The following is a 24,008-nucleotide window of genomic DNA, read 5'->3' as shown; positions in this document are numbered from 1 at the left end:
ACAGATAACTTCATTTTAATCCTTGTTTTCTACGGTTTTAGTAAATGGCGCTTGGCCCACTGTGGTTCTGAACCCTTCAATTGTATCTATCATTAAAAAATGGGACAAGACTAATTGTGGTAACTTTCGAGTAATATCACTTTTATTGACATCGTACAAAATTTTGTCCAATATTCTTTCGAGAAGATTAACTCCATATGTAGGCCAACATGAAATTATTGGGGATCATCAGTGTGGTTTTAGGCGTAATAGATCGACTATTGATAAGATTTTTCGGAGAAAAAATGGGAGTATAAGGGTACAGTACATCAGTTATTCATAGATTTCAAAAAGACATATGACTCGGTTACGAGAGAAGTTTTATATAATATTCTTATTAAATTTGGTATTCCCAAGAAACTAGTTCGGTTTTAAATTAAAATGTGTCTCAGTGAAACGTACAGCAAAGTCCTTATAGGTCAGTTTCTGTCAGATACGTTTCCAATTCACTGCGGGCTAAAGCAAGGAGAAGCACTATCACCTTTACTTTTTAACTTCGCTCTAGAATATGCCATTAGGAAAGTCCAGGATAACAGAGAGGGTCTGAAATTGAACGATTTACATCAGCACCTTGTTTATGTGGATGACGTGACTATGTTGGGAGAAATCTACAAACTATTAGGGAAAACACGGGTATTTTACTTGAAGCAAGTAAAGAGATAGGTTTGGAAGTAAATCCCGGGAAAAAAAAAAAAAAAAAAAACAGAATATTATACGAAATGGAAATATAAAAATTGAAAATTTATGCTTTGAAGATGTGGAAAAATTCAAATACCTTGGAGCCATAGTCGGGAAGAAATTAAACAGAATAAATAAGGAAAATGCGTTTTATTATTCGGTTGAGAAGCTGTTATCATCCAGTCTCCTCTCAAAAATCTGAAAGTTACAATTTATGAAACAATTATATTAACGGTTCTTCTGTATGCTTGTGAAACGTGGACTCTCATTTTGAGAGAGGAACAGAGGTTAAGGGTGTTTAAGAATAAGGTGCTTAGGAAAATATTTGGGATTAAGAGGGATGAAGTTGCAGGAGAATGGAGAACGCTACAAAACGCAGAACTGCACGCATTGTATTCTTCACCTGACATAATTAGGAACATTAAATCCAGACGTTTGAGATGGACAGGACATGTAGCACGTATGGGCGAATCCAGAAACGCATATAGAGTGTTAGTTGGGAGGCAGCAGGGAATAAGAGCTTTGGGGAGGCCGAGACGTAGATAAGAGGATAATATTAAAATTGATTTGAGGAAGGTCAGATATGATGGTAGAGACTGGACTATTTTTGCTCAGGATAGGAACTGATGGCGGGCTTATGTGAGGGCGGCAATGAATTTCCGGGTTCCTTAAAAGCCGTAAGTAAGTATACCATCTATTATGGAGTTAAAGAGCGATGGTGATAGTGTACTACCTTGAGTAACACCGTTGTTCATTTTAATCGGCTTTGTTTTTCCATTCATAATCTCAATTTGAATTTCATAATCAGATAGTAAATTGGACATTTAAACTACTTACATTCTGTTGATGTTACATTAACAGCTGTATTCAGAAATGCAATAAAAGAATCATACTTATTAGCCTTAGCTGCTTTTAGGCAAACATTGACCTGAGATGTATTATATGAATACCAACATTCGATACTAAACATCTCTGATGATAAGATATAATAATAATAATAATAATAATAATAATAATAATAATAGTGATAAATAATAATAATAATAATAATAATAATCCGTGGCGCTACAGTCCTTTAAGATCCAGACCGAACAGTCGGCTACTGGCCTTACGTTCATATGTCTATACAGAGTGGACGATCATTCACCTATAATGTAGATAACGTGTGGTAAGCATAATGATCCTCCCAGTCGTTATAGCTGACTTTCGTAACCGGATTTTGCTACATATAGTAGTTCCCTAAGGACATGACGATGCTGGGTGAACACCGGTCCCAAACACTGGCCAAAATCTCATGAGAAAATGTTTTCCCCTTTTTTCGCTTTTTTTATTCAACTCTTGTTACAAAAATATACAAATCTTCTGGATCTACAATAAAATATTTAAATAATACTATGTAATTAAGTTCTATTGTAAAAATAAGTAAATAAATAAGTAATAGTACATTATGCAACTAGCCAATAATGATAGGAATTAAGATGCGAGTATGTTTGTTTATGAAACGAGCGCGAACGAGTTTCATAATTTTCATACGAGCGTCTTAATTACCATTATAGGCAAGTTTCATACGACTTTTTATACTCGACCATATTTCTAACTTGAAATTATTCAGAAGTATTCATTTTATTCGTATCTGACTGAAGATTGGAAGTGATTTTGTGCATAGCTCGTAAATTGTGATATGTGCGCAGACGCGAAAGTATTGATTTTTTCCGAGGAACAATAATGTCATTGACCTTGATGTAATCTAGAGAATAACATGAACTAATTTTGATATAACCTGGAAATTGATTTAGAATTGAAAAACGAGATGACAAATTGAATTTATTTGAATATTATTTACAATTAACGCTAATTATTATAGTAACAGAACATAACCTTCTGCGACAGTATTGGATTTCCAGCCTCCGTGACGTTTCCCTCGTTGTCTTTCGATTGCATATCCGAGAATAATCGAAAACCTGAACTTTAATGAATAGGTGTACTTTAATGACATACATTAAAGGACTGCTACCAGGTGTGTAATTACTACATTTCGGCATGGTCGAGCATAAAATAATATTAACCATCCTAAGGTTTACGTAGCTCTCAGAATTTGGTCATATGTCAACTCAAGAAATATTATACTGAACATGTAACACTAGAGGAAACTTCGAAAACGTAATGTTTTTGTATCTACATTTTGACAAAGAGAGATGTCAATTACACCATGATATGAACACAAAGAATAAGTATAGGGTATTTCAAAAGTCAGTTCAAACATTAAACCGCTATAAATATTATAACATTTAAGATAGGGGAAAAAAACAAAAACTTCACAGTGATGAGCAAACAACGGGGTTTTCAAAACATTGGGAAGATTCCGCCGGTCTCTTGTTCAACGTACAGCATATTGCCTGCGACACCATTCATTGCATTTTGCAGATAATGTCTTGGAATAATGGCAATTTCTTGCGAGATGGCATCTTTGAGTTGCATTAGGGTTGTTGGATGTGTCAGGAAAACTCGTTCTTTAAGGTACCAAAAGTCGGCCGGATTGAAATCTGAAGATCGCGGAGGCCACATTGTTGAAAAGTGCCTACTGATGACTTTGATCTGAAAACGAACCTCAATTACGCGTGTTAACTCTTCCATTAATTTTTAATAGGTTATTTTACGACGCTTTATCAACATCTTAGGTTATTTAGCGTCTGAATGAGATGAAGGTGATAATACCAGTGAAATGAGTCCGGGGTCCAGCACCGAAAGTTACCGAGCATTTGTTCATATTGGGTTGAGGGAAAACCCCGGAAAAACCTCAACCAGGTAACTTGCCCCGACCGGGAATCGAACCCGGGCCACCTGGTTTCGCTGCCAGACGCGCTAACCGTTACTCCATAGGTGTGGGTAGGCTCATGTTTTCGAGTGTTGAACACATCACGGAGTGTTATTAACCGATTATGGCTACGTTATCAAGTCACAGGTGAGGTTAAGGAACGTCATCAAGGCCGAGGAAGAAAGATAACAGCAAAGCAGGATCGATTTCTAGTTCTGCACACTAATTGTCAGCGGACTGTCACTGCCTGGCAAGTTGTATCTGTTCTCCAGGACACTCATGGAGTTATTGTAAGTGACCAGACTATAATAAACAGAGTTAATGAAGCATCACTCTTCTCTCGATGCCCTCTCAGAGTACCAGTCTCTAGGAGAAACAATCGAGCAGCGCGTCTAACATAGGCACAAGTACACATCAATTGAGGTTATGAAGAATGGGCTCATGTTATGTTTTCTGATGAGTCTAGATTCTGCTTTCACTACGATGGAAGGCGTCAAGTTGTGTCAGCAGAAAGACTTCGTCATGTTCAGGAAATCCATAGCTATATGAAGGTGATTCATCATGATGTGGGCAGGAGTAAAGATGGACGGAAGAACACAGCTTGTTTTCCTGGAAGGGACAATGAATCATATTATGTACTTAAATTCTATTCTGCGATCAATTGAGGGGTTTTTAGCAAAAACGTCAGTTGTCCAAAATCATATTTTTGTGGGAATCTTCAAAAAACTTAACAGCATCAACAATTATTGGCATTTCACGTTGGTAATTTGTATGAACTCACTGTATTATCTGTATTATGTTGTAACGTATAATATTTGGATCATTGGAGCAAAAAATCCTTTGGACAAATTACATTTTTATTTGAAAAGTTGCACATTCACAATGCAGAATGCAAAATACAACAAAACACACTAGCGCCTGCAGCTGCTACTCTGGTGCGATGGTGCTGCCAATACTGTGTAGATCAATGAAACCTGGACAACTGACATTATCACAAATATTGTGGACTACTGAGTTTTAACAGAAACAGAATTTTTAAAAGCAATTCGAAATGTACTATTGACTCTTTCAAAGAACTGAATACATGTGTTCTTGCATGTCCCAGAGGAGTATCAGATGATCGCTCTAACTAAAATTACCAGATGTTGGACAACTGACGTTTTTGTACAGCTGTTCAATTGTGAGACCATTTGCTAATGCCCTAGCAGAACGTTTCATTCTTATGCATGACAATGCCCACGCTCATAGAGCTCGAGCGGTTTGTGAATGGTTTCAGCAAGAAGAAATTTGTGTACTACCTTGATCTCCTCAGTCTCCGGATCTTAATCCCACAGAACATGCATATGATCAACTTAAGAGGGCTGTAACATCACGTATGGAGAATATAGAACGTTGGATACTTACAGACTGCTCTAATTCAGACTTGGGATAATCTTCTGCAAGAAGACATTGAACATCTGATTTCAAGCATGCCGAGGCGATACAAGCAGTGGTAAATGCACGACGTCATACTCATTACTAACAACTGAATTCATTTCAATCTGTAAGGAATTTTCAATAATTCTTGTTAAAATGTTTCTGCCATTTTACTCAATATGCAGCATTTTCGTTATTGTTTAGTCTTCAACATAAAAAATAAAAATAATCATCAAATTGACTTGATTTGTTTCTTAGTCAATATAACTTATTTCTTGGATAAGTTAATATCCATTTCTCTGCTATGAATATTAAAGTGAAGCAAATAATGTACTTGTCCCTTAGATTCTTTTGAGTAGTGTATTACCTGTCAAAAATGTAATACTATTAAACAATAATAGACCTATGAATGAGAAAATAATAATCACAACTTATTTATTGCTAACTGCTTCTCTTTATAAATATATCAATACGTAGGCTATACCAGAGCAGTTAGGAGTATGGATAAGTGTTGTCTGCCTGTTTAACGTGAGAAGGTACTGTCTGTTACCTGGTTGAGGTTTTTTCCGGGGTTTTCCCTCAACCCAATAGGAGCAAATGCTTGGTAACTTTCGGTGCTAGACCCCGGAATCATTTCACCGGCATTATCACCTTCATTTCACTCAGGCGCTAAATAACCTGAGATGTTGATACAGAGTCGTAAAATAACCCAATTAAAAAAAATTCATTAAGTTTGGGTGCACGTTACAAACAAACTGTTACAGATATCTGAACAAGATTTTCTGGGAATTTTTTTACATTCTTAATCTTTAATAATACCTACTACAAATTAAGAATGTTAACAAAAGTTGAGACATAATTTTTTAAAAAATTCCGCAATATTTTGGGCTAAAATTTAATATCTATATATTTTTTAAATACTGAATCTTACAGCAAAACTCTTAACTATTTTTAATCTTTTGGGTCTGGTTAACGCACAAAAATTTTTCAACTATTTGGATGTACAGTTTTTGAAAAAATACACCAGAATAGTTTTTTCTCAGTTTTACATTTTTTTATTCTGGTGAATATTTTTCAAAAACAGTTTGTCCAAAATAAGTGAAAATTTTTGTTTTCATTAACCACGTCCAAAAGACTCCCAAAAGACTAAAATAGCTATGGCTTTTGCTATGACATCCATGGAAATATTTTTTTTTAATATTAATGTTAAATTTTAGCTCAAATATTTGTGGAATTTAAAAGAAAAATTATATCTCAACTCCAGTTAACATTCTTCAATTTGTAGTAGGTATTAGTAAAGATCAAGAATTAAAAAACATTCCCGGAAAATCTTGTTTTGATATCTCTGCATCCCCTCCAAGCGGGAGTGATGCTTCTTATTGGTTTCAAAGAGAGGGGAGGCAAGCAGGAGTAACGCCAAAATGTTCACTTGCTTCTAAACCTTTTAATACGCTCTCCTGTAAACGTTTGTCTGTGTGGCTTAGGACTGTATCATTCCCACCCCTTAATTTCTTCGATATTATGGATGACGAAGAAACCTTGTGTTTCCATAAAGATGTCCAAATCGATATTGCGACATCACAGGACTTCCTTTGTTTAATGAGAAAGTGGCATTAATTTTAAGCCACAAAATTGAACTGCACATTTCTTAAGTACCGGTATTTTAAGTTGGAGCTACTGTATTTATTCTCGAATTCCTGGCTTATATTTTGGTAGACAATATAGATGTTGGAATATTAGTCATATTCATACTGTCAACAGATGGCTATTAAGCAATATTGTCGAATGTTCGGTCCCTGTGAGACAGTGAAATTTTCTTTCCTTTCCTGCTATTAGATTTCACGGTCATTCCTTGTTTTCCCTCTCGTTTCTCTCTTCTTGTAGCCTGTGGCAAATCCTAGCAATTTATTTTCTCATTCCATCCTGTCCCAAGTCTTTCCCTCTGTCCTATACGTTAAAATATGCACATTACAATTTAATCGGTTTGCTGTAATATTAGTTCCTTGCTCTAATCTGGTGAAGGGTCGCGTCTTCTAATGGCACTCATCCCTTCTGCACCCGCTTATAAGCTTCCTCTCTGCTCTTCACAAGATTTATATGTGCTACTTTCCGTGAAAACCGTTCTTAAAGAAGGGCGAGATCTAACACTCAGATGTTTTCCGCAGAAATCTCAAACAGGAAAGGTAGATGAACAAAACACAATTTTGTTACACAACCTGACAATTATTGATGAAGCGTGTACATCATAATTATTTAACCACAGCTTTGCAGAAACTTATTACATTGTTTTTGATTATTTCAACCCATCGATTTAAAGAAAACGATTTCGAGGCGAATCGTAGCTTAGTTGAATAGCAATATCTGCCTGCTGTGAAAAAGGTCTGTGCCGATCTGATTTTGTAATATTTATGATAAGTTTTCTTCGAGAAAAAAAAAGTATTTCTTTCCACTTAATTTTGAATAGACCTATGGAAAATTTAACACTTTGTATCAGTCTTATCATACAAGTGGACAACAACATATTCCAAAGAGTAGTTTCATTATTCCAATTTCATTTTCCTCCCATCCCCTTTTTTCTTCTCTCCTTTCTTTTCTTCCAATACAGGTTTTTAAAAGTGTCCAATATTTGGGAGGTGATAGTATGCATCAAAACAAGAAAATAATGTCAAATGGACATGGGTCCTACAACACATACTTTCTGAGATCTGAACACTTGTTCATAGGATGTGCTCAATGTGTCGTCCATTCATGGAAATGTATTCATCTGTCCTACAATACAGCAGAATACCAGATAATCATACCGTAGTTGATACCCCTGGCATGGAATAATGATACGTCGTAAGGAATACTGAAAACAAAAGTCTGGTTGCGGATATGAGCGGGGTTCAGCAGAGATGATGATGTGAATTTCCCTAGTCAGCATGTGTGGGCTGATGAAGATCCCCATGCAGTTGAAGAAACAAGACATCAGCACCGATTCTCAACCAGCTGATGCGCAGAGGTTCTTGGTGATAGATAAAGGGCCATATGTGCTACCACAGAGATTAACTGGGGATCGTTCTCAGGACTTTCTTATTAACGTATTAAAACAAATTTCAAAGGGTGCGTCATTCCTTACGCCGAAGGGGAGAGAAATGCATTGCCATTAATGGACGTCACATTGAGCACCTCGTATGAACAAGTGTTCAGATCTCAGAAAGTATGTGTTGTAGGACCCATTTTTATTAAACATTATTTTCTTGTTTTGAAGCATACTAGCACCTCCTAAAATATTGGATACTTTTATAACACTCTGTATATCTTCACTCTATTCCTTTTCTTCCCCCCCCCTCATTTCCAGCCTTATTTCTATTCTGACCTTATCTTTATTCGTTTTATTTCTAATCTGTTATTTATCTTTCTTAGGCTATATTACTTTCTGTTAATTATAACCTACATCCTTCTCCTTTCATTATTTTACTTTTCTTATTTCTCCTCATTTTCTTGTCCTCTTCCATCGTTTAGATTTCCTTTCCCTTTGCCTCTTCTGCTTCTTTTCTCCTAATTTTCTCGTTTAATATTCTCCTTTACTTTCGTCTTCTATTACTTCCTACTTTTCTTCGCCTTCTTTATTCTTTCTCCTCGTTTTTATTCATCTCTTCTTCATTCTTCTCGCCTTATTTCCTTCCTCCCCGTTTCATTCTCTCTTCAATCTGATTGTATTCTTTAAGTTCATGTTTTTTTATCAGTCTCCCGTTTTCTTCCTTAAATATTTGTTCATGTAATTTTTAAGAAAGTCTGTCACTACATGATTAAAGTATTTTGTTCTGTCGACCTACTCTTATAACTCTAATCTATCTATCTATCTATCTATCTATCTATCTATCTATCTATCTATCTATCTATCTGTCTGTCTGTCTGTCTGTCTGTCTGTCTGTCTGTCTGTCTGTCTGTCTGTCTGTCTGTCTGTCTGTCTGTCTGCCTGCCTGCCTGCCTGCCTGCCTGCCTGCCTGCCTGCCTGCCTGCCTGCCTGCCTGCCTGCCTGCCTGCCTGCCTGCCTGCCTGCCTATCTATCTATCTATCTATCTATCTATCTATCTATCTATCTATCTATCTATCTATCTATCTATCTATCTATCTATCTATCTATCTATCTATCTATCTATCTATCTACATATACTGGATTCGTACATACGCAACACGCATTCGGATATTTTTATTTCACTTTCAATTGTTGGTCTACGCATACGTTTTCTCAGCTGATGACGCCTTCTGTCCACAGACACGAAGCCCAAGGTGAAGACGCACTATCGAGCCCACCGACTGTCCTTCTGGTTGAACCTGGTGCCTGACCTTCACCGTCCAGGAGGAGATGACGTCCCTCTGTCACACCACATGCTAGAGGACGACAACGACCACGCCGTCGGGCCCGGGGGAGGAGGCGTCACTTTCGATGGCAGAGTCCGTCCACCAGGTCTCAGCGACGGGGCGGCCGTGTCCAAGAAACCGCCGTCGGTGACAACCAGTGCGTCGTCATCAGACGTCAAGTTGGACACCGTCAGCACCAACGTCTCCGCTACCAGCCAGAGCCTCCTGCCGCCTGACTCCAACGTCGACGACACGTCTTCAGCCGCGGCGGCAGCGTCGGCGTCACCGCCGCAACAGCCAGAAGACGGCTTCGCTGCATATTCCACAGCACTCAGTGTTACTATAGCCATAGGATGCTCTTTACTAATACTAAACGTCTTGATATTCGCAGGGGTGTATTACCAGAGAGATAAAACGAGACTGCATCAAGAGGGAGGCGGGCAGGGAGGGGTAGGGAAGAAACGAGCGGAGAACGGACAGATGCCGAACAGCATATGTGGAGATCTCCTCGGTGTGGACGGTAGTGGTGGGGGCAGCACGACAAATATCAAAGGATCAGACCCTGGAGGCGGTGGAGGAGGTATACTAGGACAACATCATCACCATTCACATCACCATCATCAACTACCGCCGCCAGAATTCGCGGATCTACCACCACCCCCTCCATCATCAAACAATTCCTCATCTGTGACATCAACTCTACCAAAACCTCCACCACCTCCAAAAACACCCAAACCTTCCATACCTGCACTATCGAATCCTAATCAATTACAGAGCTGTGGACCAGAGTCGCAACCATTGTTACCGCCTCACAACATGCAGATATTAAACGCGGGACCTGGAAGTGGAGGAACGTTAACAAAGAAAGGAGTTACTCATAATAATAAAATGGAAGAGCTGAGAGTGTGACAACAGCAGAGCTTCGGCAACCAGACTATTACGACAGACGTTTGATTTGTGGCACGCGTGTGGAATAGGCGGAAGAACTTGAGTGAAAATGAAGCTGCAAACATCAAGTAGTAGAGAGAATATGTTGTGATGAACGATTCGACTGCGTAAAAGAGGTTGTAGAAGTTGAATTATTGCTCTTCAACATTTTAAATTACGTCTTTGCGAGAATTCCATGATAAGCCGTAGTAAGAACGGAAACAGATCATCAGACAAAATTGATAAAGGCATGTTTTACACATTTTAAATATGCCAGGTCCTCACTTGAGATGTGACTATAGTTGTAATGAGAAATGAAAACATACCTAGAACTGTCCACTGTTGCAAACATCAATTGATTTGAATTTTTAAAAGTTTTGCTCAAGTAAGTTTGGGGAGAAGAAAAAGAAGAACTATAGGTGAATATACTTTATACTACAATAGTAAAGGGGCCTATACTAAATAATTTAATTGTCCTTCAATGTTATCATGCCGATCTTTCTCAAACAAAAATTGCACGTAAAATAAATGCAATATTCATGATTTCCATTTTTTAGAAATTTTAACGTCGAAACATTCCTGAAGTACGGTAACATTTTATTTAGACACACACCCAATTAGGCAAGAAGAAGTCGTCATTAAGTAAGTAAACGGGTGATATACAAAGACAGGACTATATCTAGTCCTGATAAATTACGTCCTATTTTTGACTCAGAAGATGAGTCCTCAAGTATAACAATTATAGAGCTTTAAAACCACTGTCACCACAATTCACAGGCAAGACTGTATGATATTTTTATTTCTCATAATCATAATAATTCCTATGCGGCTACAGATATATTAAACATATATTAATATGATGTATTTTAAATAACCTTACTTGATAGGAAACAGAGGACTGACAAGTAATGTAGATGTTATATACAGTATAACATCTAATCAATATATGTATAGCCTACATATAGACACACAAGACTTCATTCAGCTGCCTACCGTCTCGTCACTCCCAAAGATCGTTCTTGTCTGTCCTGTGAGTCGTCAAATTCTAACACAGCCAATTAAATATTAAATAAGAAGTATATTATTATTATTATTATTATTATTATTATTATTATTATTATTATTATCCGAATAATTTAAATGATTTAAAAGTTTTAAAATTTTCACACATTCAATTGTTCAGAATTAACCTATTTTAAACAAAATCAAATTTGCTAATTAATATTATACAATACCTGTACTGTGAGTGAGGCATGGAAGATTACCTATTTTAAAAATAAAATAAATGTCTTACGAGAAAAACAAAACTTTTATTATCAATATCATAAGACAACTCTCACTTTTGGATTATCATCTTCATGTTGCAACAACAGTGTCTGCCAGGTATCCATAATTGCTTTTAATACATTGTTGTAGCCTGCGTTCGGAGCTGTTCCTTTTATACTCCAACTGTTAAATGGATTGTATGTGTTAAGAGTATTTCCTTCAGGTAACCCCACAAGTAAAAGTCAGCACATGAGAAGTCAGATGATCCTGTAGGACAATCCACATCTTCAAACCTGGAGATCAAGTGACTCCCAAATATCCCCCGAAGAACTGTCATGCTTTGTCCCGAAATATAGGCTGTGACACCAGCTTGCTGAAGCCATATGTTCTTCAAGTTGAGGTTGAAGATATTTCTGGATAATTTCGACATAGCGCTCAGAATTAACTGTGACTGCACGTCTTGTATGTTCTGAAAAGAAAAGTAGGGAACAATAATGCCTTCTGTGCGGATAACGCACCAAAAAATAACTGCAGTGGTCATTCATGGAGACGTCGCGAATTCATATTGGACCAGTAATAAAGGATCCGCTTCTTTACAAATCCAGGTGGTATAAATTATGGCAGCCTCATCAGGCATCAATAGCACATCCAGTTGGAACAGATCTTGCTAAATTTAGTTCTTGCATGTGTCGGAAGAAATGTAAACGATTTAATTTATCGTCAGCACTTACTTCTTGAAGAACTTGCATTTTATAGGGTTGCAATAACAGATCAAGCTGCAGTGTGCAGCATTGGCTACGATTCGGTAAGCTTAGAGAGAGCGCGTGTCTTCGTGTTGAACGAGTTGGTCCTCGCTGTAATACAATTCTCATCATTTTTAATAACCCAGTTCTCTTTACATTGCAGCTCAACCTCATTATCTCCACTTTCTTATACAGGAGAGAATATTTTCTTTGTGTTGTAACTATCCACTGTCTCAGTTATCTATTGTCGAAATGATCGCTGAACATGAACTACACTCCCATGATGTAACTTTCAACTACGAACACGCGATGTTGAGTACCTACTCCACTCCGTCATGTTAATTAGTAAATCTAAAACATGTACTAATGCACAAAAGCGATAACGTCAAGTACATTGTTATGGCTGTCTGTGGTACCAATTTAAAAATAAGTATTGTTGGGAGCTGGAGAGTTTGCGACCGGAAGACGAAATGGAGTAAGGGATTACGTATCAGTCACAGCTGCAAGAAGACTTGGCTCAAGGTCACTACACGCTACTATTCAGTTAAACTCTTCGCGGCGGCACGAGCTTTCAATAACCATCAGGATGCGGTCAATATTACTGTGAACGGGTAATGGCATGTATGTTTTGATTAAGCATGGCGCACTTAATGTTTTCCTTATAACATTACTTTCTCTGGCAGACTCTGAAGCTCCCAACTGTAATCTCCTGTGCCCCACCTCGTGTGCACACGCATGTAACTTACAGTACGTAAGGGTCACTTCACGTCATGACAATTGTTTCTTCTCCCGAAAATGCAACAATGTTGAAAATCATGTATTTGCCTTTGAGACACAGCCAGGCAATACTGACAGATTGTTGAAACCGATATTGTGGCCAGCTGTCATCATACTCCACTACAACTCTCTGTATCTGTGATAGATGTGTTTTTTTTTTAAATAAAGCAGAATCAGAAAAGAAACAGGGCCAGACATATAAGGGAAATTAATTGAACAGAAGGCAAAACTAGAAAGGGACCTAAGAAGTTCATGGAATTAAAACCAGGATCACAAAGAAGTAGAAAAAGCTCATGAAAATGAACACAATGTTTCACACTTCATTCCATATATTTCATTTCTAATAAATTCCAGTTGCTTATACCATGTTAGCTTGATAAAAAAAAAATAAATTATTATACCAATCTATGTCACATTAATAATAAGAAAAGCCCGTCTGAAAGAGCATTCGTTGTTCTTCATTCTTTGTTGAATGCATGTTATTAATGCTGTAGGTATTTGTAACCATAAGCGGAGAGAGAACCGTTTCCTTGGGGGGGAGGGGGCAAAGCAAAACCGTGGAATGCCCATATAACGGGGTTATGAGGGATATTATTTACCTCCGCCCCCCGTTATAGTTTGACCGTGATACAGTATATCGAAATATTTAATAAAGGCATTTTTGGGGGCATGTTTCTTACAGTGTTACGTTCATATCCGCAATGTTTCGGACCGAGTTGTACAGGGCTTGAACTTTAGGTCTACTACAAATTATAATAAGGCATACAGAAACACATGCATTACATCAATAAAATCACGTAACAGTGCTAACAGAAACTCTTTTATAAGAAGTTTACCTTTCTGAAGATATCATATGAAATGTAAACTTTAATTATTTTATTTTTATTCTCATTTCTAAGTTTACAAATTATACCGGAATCACTTTTCTTTTTTCTGCAATGTTGTGCAGTATGTTATTCATATTTCTCCAAGTGGCGGCCTGAACACCTGCAAACTTCTAATACATGCGTACAAAAGAAACATTACAGTGTTTTCATTCCTGAAATGAGGTATATAAGAAATTCTTATATATTCAGAAATTTCAAATAAATATTATAGTCCAGACACATGATCTGAAGACACTAATTCATCAATTTAAGCACGGAAATTTAATCATAAGTCTTTTCAATTCAATAGTTTCTAACGTTAATAGAAAAAAAAATAGTTGAGATAAGTTTGGGAGGGTAGTGGCCCCCCATGCCCCCCCATAACTTCGCCTATGTTTCTAACATATATATATACAAGTGCTTAAAAATTTCAAGATGATTGTGTACTCACGTATTAAGATAATGTCTATTACATTATCTAACGTTATGGTTTAATCATATTTTCAAATATGCATTTGAAATTACTTCAAAAAGACAATGAACATAATAATTGCGTAAGTATGAAACGGATTTAAACCTAACACGTATGTATTTGCACCTGTAGTGACTTTATACGATAGGACACGAAGCTTTACTATTCAATACAGACCAGAGCATAAAGTGATTAGCCAGTGTGCGTATTTACATTGCATCAATGTATCAAAGTACCGGTACATCAATGAACTGTTATAATAGATCTATAACTTAAATTTACTTACTTACTTACTTACTTACAAATGGCTTTTAAGGAACCCGAAGGTTCATTGCCGCCCTCACATAAGCCCGCCAGCGGTCCCTATCCTGTGCAAGATTAATCCAGTCTCTATCATCATACCCAACCTCCCTCAAATCCATTTTAATATTATCCTCCCATCTACGTCTCGGCCTCCCTAAAGGTCTTTTTCCCTCCGGTCTCCCAACTAACATTCTATATGCATTTCTGGATTCGCCCATACGTGCTACATGCCCTGCCCATCTCAAACGTCTGGATTTAATGTTCCTAATTATGTCAGGTGAAGAATACAATGCGTGCAGTTCTGTGTTGTGTAACTTTCTCCATTCTCCTGTAACTTCATCCCGCTTAGCCCCAAATATTTTCCTAAGCACCTTATTCTCAAACACCCTGAACCTATGTTCCTCTCTCAGAGTAAGAGTCCAAGTTTCACAACCATACAGAAGAACCGGTAATATAACTGTTTTATAAATTCTAACTTTCAGATTTTTGGACAGCAGACTGGATGATAAGAGCTTCTCAACCGAATAATAACACGCATTTCCCATATTTATTCTGCGTTTAATTTCCTCCCGAGTGTCATTTATATTTGTTACTGTTGCTCCAAGATATTTGAATTTTTCCACCTCTTCGAAGGATAAATCTCCAATTTTTATATTTCCATTTCGTACAATATTCTGGTCACGAGACATAATCATATACTTTGTCTTTTCGGGATTTACTTCCAAACCGATCGCTCTACTTGCTTCAAATAAAATTTCCGTGTTTTCCCTAATCGTTTGTGTATTTTCTCCTAACATATTCACGTCATCCGCATAGACAAGAAGCTGATGTAACCCGTTCAATTCCAAACCCTGCCTGTTATCCTGAACTTTCCTAATGGCATATTCAAGCGCGAAGTTAAAAAGTAAAGGTGATAGTGCATCTCCCTGCTTTAGCCCGCAGTGAATTGGAAAAGCATCAGATAGAAACTGACCTATACGGACTCTGCTGTATGTTTCACTGAGACACATTTTAATTAATCGAACTAATTTCTTGGGAATACCAAATTCAATAAGAATATCATATAATACTTCCCTCTTAACCGAGTCATATGCCTTTTTGAAATCTATGAATAACTGATGTACTGTACCCTTATACTCCCATTTTTTCTCCATTATCTGTCGAATACAAAAAATCTGATCAATAGTCGATCTATTACGCCGAAAACCGCACTGATGATCCCCAATAATTTCATCTACGTACGGAGTTAATCTTCTCAAAAGAATATTGGACAAAATTTTGTACGACGTCAACAAAAGTGATATTCCTCGAAAGTTACCACAGTTGGTTTTGTCCCCCTTTTTAAAAATAGGTACAATTATGGACTCCTTCCATTGTTCTGGTACAATTTCCTTTTCCCAAATAGCAAGTACAAGTTTATAAATTTCGCTATATAATGCACTTCCACCCTCTTGTATTAATTCTGCTGGAATTTGATCGATACCTGGAGACTTGTACTTTTTCAGATTTTCTATCGCAATTTTGACTTCTGAAAGTGTGGGTTCGGGTATAAATGGCTCAGCAGTTTGTATTTCAATTTCGTCCCGATCATTTCTATTTGGCCTATGTACATTTAGTAGTTGCGCAAAATAGTTTTTCCATCTGTTTAGGATTGATGGAGAGTCTGCAAGCAAGTCACCATTCTCATCCTTGATCACGTTTACCCTTGGCTGATATCCGTTCTTAAATTCCTTTATACCCTTATATAAATCTCGAATGTTTTTATTCTTACTATTTGTTTCTACCTCATTCAGTTTTTCCTTCAAGTAACCTCTCTTTTTATTCCTAAGTGTACGACTTGCTTCCCGTCTTTCATTGAAATAATTATCTCTCTTCTCCTCAACTGGATCCTGTAAGAATTTCAATTTTGCCTGTTTCCTTCTTTCTACTACCATGCAACAATCTTCATCAAACCACGGTTTCTTTTTCTTAGTTTCATAATAACCTATGCTCTGCTCAGCTGCAATTTTGATACTATCTCTGATATTTTCCCACACGCTATTAACATCTAATTCTTTCTCAACTTCGTCGGAACTTTCTAAAGTGGCAAACCTATTCGAAATTTCGACCTGATAATTTTGCTTAGCTTCCTCGTCCTTTAATTTCAAAATATTGAATTTAGTAATATTAACTTGCTGCTCTACTCGCTTGGCTACTGATAATCTTTCTCTTAATTCTCCAATCACCAAATAATGGTCAGAATTACAGTCTGCACCCCTGAAAGTTCGAATATCTACTATACTAGTATGTCTCCGTTTATCTATCAAGATGTGATCTATTTGGTTGTGTGTCAATCCATCTGGAGAAGTCCAAGTATATTTATGTATATCCTTATGGGGGAATGTTGTACTTTTGACAATTAAATTTTTCGATGTGGCAAAGTTGACTAATCTAACTCCATTGTCAGTACTAATTGCGTGTAGGCTCTCTTTTCCAATAGTTGGTCTAAAAATATCCTCCCGTCCTACTTTAGCATTGAAATCCCCCAATAAAATTTTCATGTGATATCTAGGGAACTGATCAAAAGTATGTTCCAATTCCTCATAGAAGCTATTCTTTATATGGTCGTCTTTCTCTTCTGTAGGGGCGTGAGCATTTATAACTATGATGTCGCACCATCTACCCTTAAGTACTAAATATGATAACCTGTCACTGATAAATTCGACCTTTTTTACTGCTGATTTTATTCTTTTATGAACAAAGAATCCTGTTCCTAATTGGTGATTATTGTTTCCTTCCCCATAATACAACAAGTAATCTCCTATTTGTGATATGCCATTCCCATCTAACCTAACCTCTTGTACTCCCACAACTATAACTTAAATTATATAAAAAAATATTTATGGCATTAAAATTTATAGTAGCCTAAGTAAACCAAAAGAAGTAAGAGTAGTTTTTACGAAAAAATACAAAATATTTAGATACGATAACCATGAATCAATATATTTGTACTGCTATAGGAAATGTCAACGCTCAAACGAGTGATGAGTCTATTACTTGTGTTAAATATCAATTTCACAAGCCAATATTAAGTGATAATTGCGAATTTTTAATACTATTTTCTATACAAAATGATATTTTATAACCTTCTACAGGGTCTTACAAAAGTATCCAATATTTTAGGAAGTGCTAGTATGCATCAAAACAAGAAAATAATGTCTAATAAATATAGGTCCTAGAACACACACTTTCTGAGATCTGAGCACTTGTTCATAGGAGGTGCTCAATGTGACGTCCATTCATGGCAATGTATTTCTCTGCCCTTTGGCGTAAGGAATCATGCACTCTTTGAAATTGGCCTGGTTCCTTCATGTGTTCCCATAATCAAAAGTCTAGAGGATTTAGGTTCAAGGAACGAGCAGACCAAGGTGTGGGGCTTCCCCGACCAATGCAGTTGTCCTGAAATGTCAACGTCAGGTGTTCACGCACATTGCGGAGAAAATTTTCTGGTGCGCCATCGTGCATGAACCCTATCTTTAGTCCTGCTGACATGGCACATTTCCCAGCAAGGCAGGCAATACGTTAATAAGAAATTCCTGAAAATCTCTGTGGTAGCACGTATGGCCCTATTAATCTACCACCAAGAACGCCTGCCCACACGTTGATTGAGAATCGGTGCTGATGCCTTGTTTCTTCAACTGCATGGGAATTTTCATCAGCCCACACATGCTAATTATGAAAATTCACAACACCTCTCTGCCTACCCCGCTCATATCCGCAACCAGACTTTTGTTTTCAGTATTCCTTGCGACGTATCATTATTCCATGCCAAGGGTATCAACTATAGTATGATTTTCTGGTAGTCTGCTGTATTGTAGAGCAGAGAAATGCATTGCCATGAATGGACGTCACATTGAGCAACTCCTATGAAGAAGTGTTCAGATCTCAGAAGTATGTGTTGTAGGACCCATGTTTATTAGACATTATTTTCTTATTTTGATGCATATTATCACCTAAAATATTGGATACTTTTAACACCCTGTATAAGTTCTTTGCTTATGCAAAATTGTAAGAAAACTAGATCATTTATGATGATGAGGAATGTCTGCTTCGACAAGTTATTATGTTAAAAATGTATTGAAATTACTAAACCTTTAAAAGTTTTTACTTTTATGGTTAAAAAATTAAACATTATACGTACCAATAAATAACTATTGTTTGTTGTGACGCACAAAGTTTATAGGTTCGCTGAAGATAGTATGGGTTCCTACGCGATTCTTCCAGCGATTTACATGAGGCACTTTACTGAGGTAATAAGTGAGTATTTATCCACAATAATGATATGCAAAAAACAGGCTTAACCGAGATTCCAATAACGAGGAGGTAATATCGAACCAAACTTTCTGATATTGAAACCGTATTTCGTAAGTAGGCTATTTGTTGTATTTTTCCGTACAACTTATCTTACCATACAGGAGGTGTGCATTGATCAGACTTACTCATAGACAAGCTACAGAGATTGTTTGAGAGCAGGAGGGCCTATATGTGTTCCACGGAAAAGAAAAGCTAACAAAATAATGGGAAGAATTTACGGTGTTGCAGCAAACGATCATAACTGATTTCACATGCGCATTTAACTACTTCTTGAAAGGATCTTATGCAGATTTGAGCAGCTACAATGGTATAACCTATCACACATTCGAAGAAACAGCATTATAACGTGGACCATTTGAAGATGATATAGGGTAGCGCAATTTCTTGAAGTAAATGCGGCGCAATTTCTTGAAGGAAATACCGCGTCGACTGCGAGAACTATTTGCATACATTTGCTACTTCTGTGAGTCAACATCGCCTTAAAATATATGAATAAATTTCAAAATTTCTATGGTGGAAGATATTGAATGTACTTCATGCATATGCAGCAGAAAACGCGTCTTTACAACAGATCACATTCTAAGAGCTAATGGTCTAGAGTTCAAGGGATTCGTTCCTCCAGCACCAAGTGTTCCACTGCTTAATGAAGCTGCATACAATGATATCGAAGAGGCTATTCGTGTCGTTGACATGTACAGTAATCTAAATAAATAGCAAACTTTTCTAGTAAGTAGTCATGAGCGCAATAGCTGGCGAAACAGAAGAGAAGTTATTCTTCTTAGAAGCTCCAGAAGGATGTAGCACTACCTTCGTTTACTCATGCATTTTGAGTATTATTATGGGCCGCGGTCCTATCGCATTGACAGCTATCTAGACTGGTACAGCTATGCTACTTTTGGATGAACTACGCCCCATTGATTGTTCGATCTTCTCGTTCCTGTAACATCTTCATCAGTTCCTTGCAGTAAGGCTAAGTCTCAGAGAACTACAGCTTTATCTGAAGCATAAATGGCCCCAGTTGCTGCAGTAGACCTAGACTGTATGAATCGTTTACTGTGAGACATTGTGAAATGTAAAGATCCATTGCTGGGTATGGCTCCAAAGAGTAGAAAGGTAATACTAACTTTTGGGAAATTTCAGACCAATCTCACCAATAGTTCCAATGGCGAATGAAGTTCAAATCCTGGAATCCTGCATTCAAACCCAGATCACATATGTAACAGATAGGTCATCGCTATGTTAAATTCGTTTCCACTTTGAAGAGAACAACCGCCAGGATCGCCACCCGTCCGCCGTAAACGAACACGAGATGGCAGTATAGTCGCTAATGCAATTCAAATGGGAATTATGACAATTATCCTTATGTACTCGTAACAACTAGACGGCAGCGTAGTAAACCTGACAAAGCCTATAAGGCCGACTTATCTGGGGTATATATGATCTAGGATTCAAAATATCAACATTTGGAATTTCCTTGCTTCTCATCATTTGTCCAAAAATATGCGTGCCAATTTCAATGAACGGGCATTTTCTGAGTGATTCAATTGAGATATGGAACACTTCAAATTAGCAACCACGCGAAAATATTATTAACATCCCCAACAACTTTATTTGCAAGGAAAATTCTATTACCAACCAGATTTGTTGATAACATTATTATGATTATAATTTATTCACTAGAGTTAATGCGCATCTTCTCAACGACACTGGCTACCAAATCAACAAAGGATTCTACATTAATTATAGGCCTATAGGGAATTCCAAAGAATATTAGAGTCAACATTCATCACAGATTATCCGGCTGAAGAGTTAAATATACCGTTAAAGATAAAGATAGAGATGAGCCTTTTTGTGCCCCTGTAAGGTAATGACCTCTTGTTAAGGGTTCAGCTCTTATATATCTATCGCGACGAGCTGCTCCGCGTTAGTGTCACTAACTATTGTGAACTGTGTCTGTTTTGCACTTCGAGTTTTCTGGGACACTTAATCGTGGACAATGTTCAGACTGTTCCCTAGATTTTTCTACTCTCCTCTTCCTCTTGTTGTCCTGGGCCATTGTCGACCTGCGTGCTCTTTAAATAAACATACCGTTAGATTACCTGAATTCTATTACATCCACAGAAATGCCACCACATAGAAACTCATTCTGAAAGTTGGTGAGATAGTAATATTCATCAGATATGAAGTTGGGTTCAGGCTTAATGGAGTTCTTGTGGTGGTACGTAACTTAATATTGAAAAATCTGTAAAACCAAGGCGCGAAATCTGGGGGCTAGATTAACATGAGCTGCAAGTTTCAAAAATAAAATAAGAGAAATTTTTGACTGTCAATATAACTTACTTATTTTTATTATTGTGATGTACTGAAGTACTTATTTTATTTGAACGCAAAAATCTAATAATGATTCTATCATAGATGACTGACAGTTAGCTGCTTCGCCACTCAGTAAGATGCTTGCGGGAACTCAATCGCTTGCTCCTGCGGAGGTTTGCATATGACGTCATCCTAAGACATTTACACGTCTAAATTGTGATAAAAACTTGCGGATCCAACTCAGTAAACAATCTGTAGCTTCGAAGTATACATGCAGAACGACAGCTGGGAAAAACGAAATTTTGAAAAAAGATAGACCATGTCCCTAGATTACAAATTTGACTTCCGAGCATAAATACAAGAATAGAAAGTATGCACGACATTTTAAGCTATATCAATAAGCAGATATATCTTGGTTAACTGGTTCTGAAAATTAAATAAACTTTTCTGCTGCCTCTGTTTGTTATTTACAACAGAATTGAGTGTGGTATAAAAATGGGTTCGCGAATTTGAATCATCTTTCTATAGCTGTCAGCAAGCGTAAGAAGTCTGTAAAAAAACCTTAAACATTTTTTTTCATTCTGAATAGCTATTAGGTCAGGAAGGACAAGAATCGATCACTAGTTTAATGAGAATAAAAAGAATTAGCAATTAATGCATATGCTAGATAAAAAGTAAAAAAAAAAAAACATGATTTAATTTCATTTATTGTATTTCATAAATCTTACAACAGCATTGCAGCTTTAAGATGTGGAACACGTCAAGAGTTACACAATTTCTTGGCGAGATGAGGTGAGGCCGAGGATATGTCATCATTACCTGACATTTCCCTTACAGTTGAGAAAACCTTGGTAAAAACCCATCATATAATCAACCAAACAAAAATCTAATCCAAGCCCAAGAGCAGCTCTGGGTCAACAAGCAAGCGAGTCTGCCAACTGAACTAGGCTGATGGTTCTACAAGAACGTACAATACATAATAAGTAGTAGAACAATACAAAAGGATATACACTATATAGCAAGCAATTGAACTATACACACAAGACACAGTAGATTAATCCAATTTACAAGCATAAAAAATTAATTAGTTGAGCTATACAGAAATATGCAATACTTACATAGCAAGCTGATTAATTCACTTTAGGGCCGATTGATGTTCTTTTTCCTCATATTAAGGGAACTTGTATAGAATTTCTGGAATTAATTCATCTGTATGATGTACTATTAAGGAAGAATTTAAAAGAATCAACAGTTTTCCGTAGCGCCTCTTCTATAATCTAAAACGATTTGATTTCTTCCATCTCTTCTCCAGTCACAGACAGAATAAAGCAGGAGCTAGAACAGCGTTGAATTTGGATGGAACCTCCGACGTAATAAACATTTCACATCTCTCAACTGTTCTTCGTTTCGTTCATCAGAATGGGCATGTTAAGGAGAGATTCTTCCGCTACACTGATGTTAGCAGCTGCGACCCTTCTACAATATGTTAAAATTGATCTGAATGATGTCAACTGCGGTAGCAAACTTATTGCTCAAATCTATGACGGCGCTGTAGTTATGGTGGAACAAGTCAGAAAATTGATTGTCACAATTCCGACTACAGCTGAAAGAACATTTTCTGCGTTGCGGACGTAAAAACTCAAGGATAAGAAAGACTATCTTCGCTAGTAGTGTTGTCGAAAGCTTTACTTGATAACTTAAATATTCGAACAACATTTTATGATCAGGTGGTACAGAAATTTAATGAGACGGGGACAGACTTTATCTTCAAGTGAAAGATTGCTACAAAGATTCATCACCTTCCATTAATTACTCCACAACACATTTGCAAGTAAGCTTTACATTTCAGTTGCATCAATTTCATTGTTTGTAGATAATCTCTTAGAATGTGAATTGGTATTTATAATAGTGAATACTTATTTTTTATTCACATCAAAAATAAGTGTTTTGACTACGATGTTTTGGAATATATTGTTATAACGTAAGCGTGCCCAAAAAGTTTCATCAGACTTCGCCTCTGGTAGAACTGGATGTTATTACGTGTGCTGGAAAAGGAAACATTGTTCTCGTGCCAAGAGAATCTACTGATCTGAACTTGCCTTTCTGCATGTCGAGATTGCAGTTCCCATTAAAGCTAGCATTCGCTGTGACTATAAACAAAGCCCACGGACAGACTTTCAAGAAAGTTTGAATCTACGTTTCTAAGTCAGTATTTACCCATGGGCAATTGCAGGCAACAGTCAGTCATATGAAGATTCCAGTAAAGTGAAAGCAATTTTAAAAATAACTGAGCAACATTAAGATAGTGAGGATGTACATAAAAAGAACATTGTTTGTAGAAAAGAACATGATTGTAAGAAGGCAACAGCTCAATGGCATTCGCTTCACTCTTGACTATAAAAAAAGCATATAGCATAAAATAAATTTTAATAATTGTCATTTAACAGGTAAATAGATTTTGCTGTTGTATGTCTCTAGTTTGGTATTTAAGCTACACTGATTATTTAAAAAATGCTGTTCACAACAATAAATAAATAATATGTCCACACAGACATTGCAATTACACGAATTGCAACATTTCTTCATGTTAAGAAACATTCCTATTCTCAATAACTAGTATATAAATCTCGACCACTTTTCCCTAATGTTTTTATGAAACTGTTGGCAAAAAATCGTTTAACCATTTTGTCCTT

General features: G+C 36.9%; 1 protein-coding gene across 1 annotated transcript in view; it reads left to right on the top strand.

Annotated features, from left to right (window-relative positions):
• Positions 1-11,632, top strand: part of Nlg3 (Neuroligin 3) — a 457,758-nt gene extending 446,126 nt beyond the window's left edge. The window contains exon 6 of the mRNA XM_069844699.1: positions 9,210-11,632. Coding sequence (XP_069700800.1) covers positions 9,210-10,204 — 995 coding nt within the window. The 3' untranslated portion in view covers positions 10,205-11,632. The remainder of the gene's footprint in view (positions 1-9,209) is intronic.
• Positions 11,633-24,008: the final 12,376 nt, after the last annotated feature.

The sequence above is a fragment of the Periplaneta americana genome, chromosome 14 (assembly GCF_040183065.1).
Source record: "Periplaneta americana isolate PAMFEO1 chromosome 14, P.americana_PAMFEO1_priV1, whole genome shotgun sequence".
Taxonomy (NCBI): domain Eukaryota; kingdom Metazoa; phylum Arthropoda; class Insecta; order Blattodea; family Blattidae; genus Periplaneta; species Periplaneta americana.
This window is presented reverse-complemented; position numbering and strand designations above follow the sequence as displayed.